Consider the following 4,122-nt stretch of genomic DNA (forward strand, 5'->3'; position numbering starts at 1 on the left):
TCTCCAAAATAACTGTTAGGAAAACAAACAATAGTTCTGCTTCCATTCTAAAAAACTTTTGGGGAATTTAGAGCAGGGTTGACCATGCTTGACCAAATGCTTTCAAGCATAAGTTGGGGGTCGGTTACCTGTCCAACTAGGGTTCAAATTCAGCTTTCTCGCTTTCTTTCATAATTTATACTACCTCTGTCCCAAAATAACTTGCTCAACTTTTTCTAGATAAGGATGTATCTACACGCAAAATATATGTTAGATGCAACCGTATCTAGAGAAACTTGATCAACTTATTTTGGGACGGAGGGAGTAAAATTTCCAAACTCAAACACCAAATAATAGGACCTTGGTCCCCTCAGTCATGAATCAATAGTGGTAGTCCTATCCTCTTTGACTGGACAGATTCTAGGACAACCGAGACATGATAAGAACAAATCAACGCACCAAAATAGGTTCAATGGTCACTTTACGCAAAAGGTGCAAAACAGCAGAAAAGAGCACAAAATGGCAGCAACCTAGCCAGGAGCGATGTAGCTCCAAGACATTATCAGGAAATTCTGTAGTAGCATGAGACTGAAGCGCATACTGCAAACTGAGGAAAACATGTTTGAATTGTTTTCCCGACAAGGTAACCTTAGCTGGTATGAAAGTGTATTACAATACACAGATGGATACATGCTGACACACTCTTGAGTTTGCCTTTCTAAGTGAATTGTCATGGTATCGGTAAGCAAATATGTTAGATTATCAAGATAATAGCCAACTTATCTAGAAATTGATCCTAACTTATCTCTGAGTCAAAACAGATTTCTATGTTCAATAAAGAATTATAGGTTAACCATTGTTGCAATTGTAAAATACCATGCATATTCAGTTAGCCTTTTTGCGGAACACATACATGGACTTTCTGAGGGGCTTACGCAGAGTTTCTCAGGATCTTTCTGAGGGGCTTATACTCCCTGAAGGCTCTGCATTCTTAATAATCCACGGATGCTTCAATATATCGTCAAGAGAGATCCTCTTGCTTGAATCCTTCACTAGCAACTGCATACAAAATTCACACTTTACATTTCATCACCTTTAAGAGTATAAGTGCATACCCAAATCCACCAATATTTTCAGATGTTACCTTGCAAATGAGATCCTTGGCATCTGCAGATATGCAAGGAGTCGAAGGGAACAGCAAGTCCACTTTAACGATCCTGCTCAAAGTTCATGTTACAGAGAATGTACTAAGGGAAGATTGGACAAATCAGAAACATTTTAGTTCTTACCTCATCAGGGTATCATTCTGTTCTGCAGCTTCAAAAGGTGGTGAGCCATATAAGAACTCATAGCACAGGATTCCTAGTGTCCAGTTGTCAACGGCATAATCGTGAGCCTTTTTCTCTACCATCTCTGGTGCCAGGTAATCGATTGTACCACATAGTGTGTGGCGTTTAGCATTTGATCTAACTGCCCATCCGAAATCAGCAATCTTAAGCCGGCCCTGTAAAATGGAAGTTAATTAAGGTTTTATAAAAAAAAGCTCAGCAACTTATGCGCAGAGACAGAGTTAAAGTATCCACAGCAATCATCCTGCATATCGATGTGGACAGTGCAACCAAATTTGTTTTTTACTAGTTTCTTACACATATGGATGAAGACAGCGCAACTAATACAGTGTCTGTCAGAATTTGGTAATCTCTACTGAGAGAGAAGTAGCTCTTCAGTAATCTCGAGAAAGTTATACAGGGCATGCATATACAAAGTAACCAGGTGTTTACAATCATATATAGTACACAAGTGACAGTAAGAATAACCATCTATGAGAACGAAGAGGCATGGGCAGAACTACTAACATGAAAATGTGTACTCTATGTGCATCACTGGACATTGTGTTCTAGTTTCCATTAGGAAGTCAAATTTTGCACAGCACTAATTTACGTGTAGTATATATGGTTCGTGGTCAATAGCGAGTCAAAAGTTTAATATGAATATAGAGTAAGATACTGCTTATCTGCTATCGTCACCTCTTATAAAGCCAATTGAATAACACAAGCTATGAGTGCAATCTCTAAAATTTCTCTACCATTGGATTGATCCCCAATGGTCATAAGTTTCCAACACAGTGATAAATAGTGATTCACTCAGATTGTATAGCTCCTGGAATCTTCAACAAGTATCTTGATGTTTTGATAGTTTATGCTTGCAGAAAGATCAAGGTACGTAAGATATATTGTCTCCTTTATTTTATCTCACAAGTAATTTTCAAATATTGGTTTGTATATAAATATACATAATAAAAAAACGGTAAATGATCACAAAATAATGCAGCAATGCGAGGATCCAATAATTATTTTATCCATCCATGGGCAGGCATAACTTGCAGCAATGATGTCGCTGATTTCATACTAAGATAAATGAAAGGCAGAAAAAAGGCACAGGATAGCACATCAAATTCACTTGCATATCTAAACGTTGCAACATATAAAAGCTCAATTTAAAAAAATTGCAGTAGCAGAGGTGCAGGAATTGCAATCAGAAGAACCAACCTCAATATCAAGGAGCAAATTTTCCGGCTTGATGTCCCTGTGAATTACCTGCTTTTTGTGACAGTATGCCAAAGCACCAGCTAGGCTGGCAACGTACTAGAACCAAAGAAAATGAATTGGATCAACAGAAATCAAGCGCAAAAAATGTAAGTCTGAAGATAAACAATATAGGTCCATCATGTATGACGACCCGATGTGCCAAGGAAGCACAAGCTCTTGACCTGAATTGCAGTACATCACAAACTGGGACAGGTAATGCTAAAGAAGACTGTTGTTTGGCGGATTCGTGTTTAGGAAGCCGAAAGATCTATTGTGACTCATGAGGTTGGTTTTGACTTGTGTTTCTAAATATGATCAAGAGGCCTTGAGAAGATCTTCATCTTGTAGTGAGATACAGAGACCCATCAAACCCAAATGAAATGAATAGCTTATAGTACCAAAATTACAGTGGGCCAGACAGTTTGCTGCTTTCAACATTGCATGACGAACCAACATGACTAAGTACATATTCTTGTAGAACAACTACTAATACATATACTGAGGTACAAAGAGCTACTAGATGCTAGTACTCTTCCTACTGATCTTCCTCCTACATGACACGACTTCAATCGAAGTAATACTTACTTCATCAGTGAAATGTTAGAAAAGTCCCTTATCAAATTGCAGGGTTTCTGTGGGGGTGTCAGAAGAACTCCACACGTTGATTGCAGGTTTAGATTTCAGATGCACAATAGACGCCACGCAGCTGGGGGTGGGAAGTAAAACACGGCAGGAAAGGGGGCTCACGGTGGCGGCGGTCCGCTCGGAGAAGTGGCCGACGCTGCGGAGGAGCTTGTAGAGCTCCCCGCGCGCGGCGTACTCGAGGACGAGGACGACTCGGTCGGCGTCGTGGAACCAGGCGAAGAGGCGCAGCACGTTGGGGTGGTCGAGGCCGCGCTGGATCTCGATCTCCCGCCGCAGGTGCGCGTGGAACCGGTACTTCTCCAGCTTCCTCTTGAAGATCACCTTGAGCGCCACCACGTACCCGCTCTGGACCGGCGCGGACCGGCGCGTTAGATTGATCGGAGGAGGTGGGGGGAGATCGGAGGTTTGGGGGCTAGGGTTTGCGGGGTCGGACCTGCTTCTCCCGGCCGAGGTAGACCTTGCCGAACTTGCCCTCGCCGATGAACTTGCCGACCTCGAAGTCGGAGAGGCTCCACTGCGGCCGCTCCATCGGAGAAGAGAGGAGGAGCGTGGAGGCGGTGGTGGTGGCGAGAGGCGTTGGGAGTTTGAAATGGTGGTGTGCGGAACAGCGGATGCGAACTGGTGGTGGTGTACTGGTCCGTTCGAAAATAGACAGAGGATTGCGCCTCAGTTAAATTGGGCCAGGTTCCGCCGACGAAACTATTCCCCAGCCCTCTTTTTACATGAGCCCATTTCATTTGTGGACTTGTCCCTCAACAGTTCACTAGGGCTTACAGTTCTGCGGCCCAACCTAAATGTTCGCATGGGTCACGAGTGAGTAATGTTTTTTTTTTCTTCTTAACAACAAAAGATAAGACTATAAGATGTACCCTATCAATTTTTTTTTTGAGACTGAGCCGGTGGATTGAAT

General features: G+C 42.5%; 1 protein-coding gene across 1 annotated transcript; it reads right to left on the bottom strand.

Annotated features, from left to right (window-relative positions):
• Positions 1 to 814: 814 nt before the first annotated feature.
• LOC124700639 (serine/threonine-protein kinase Aurora-3-like) lies at positions 815 to 3,772 on the bottom strand. Its single transcript, XM_047232732.1, has 6 exons — positions 3,646 to 3,772; positions 3,315 to 3,557; positions 2,529 to 2,624; positions 1,269 to 1,483; positions 1,124 to 1,196; positions 815 to 1,038 (listed from the first exon to the last, which is right to left on the bottom strand). Exons 1-6 carry the CDS (start codon positions 3,739 to 3,741, stop codon positions 925 to 927), a joined length of 837 nt encoding a protein of 278 aa, XP_047088688.1. The 5' UTR covers positions 3,742 to 3,772; the 3' UTR covers positions 815 to 924.
• Between the last annotated feature and the right edge of the window lie 350 nt (positions 3,773 to 4,122).

The sequence above is a fragment of the Lolium rigidum genome, chromosome 3, assembly GCF_022539505.1.
Source record: "Lolium rigidum isolate FL_2022 chromosome 3, APGP_CSIRO_Lrig_0.1, whole genome shotgun sequence".
Taxonomy (NCBI): domain Eukaryota; kingdom Viridiplantae; phylum Streptophyta; class Magnoliopsida; order Poales; family Poaceae; genus Lolium; species Lolium rigidum.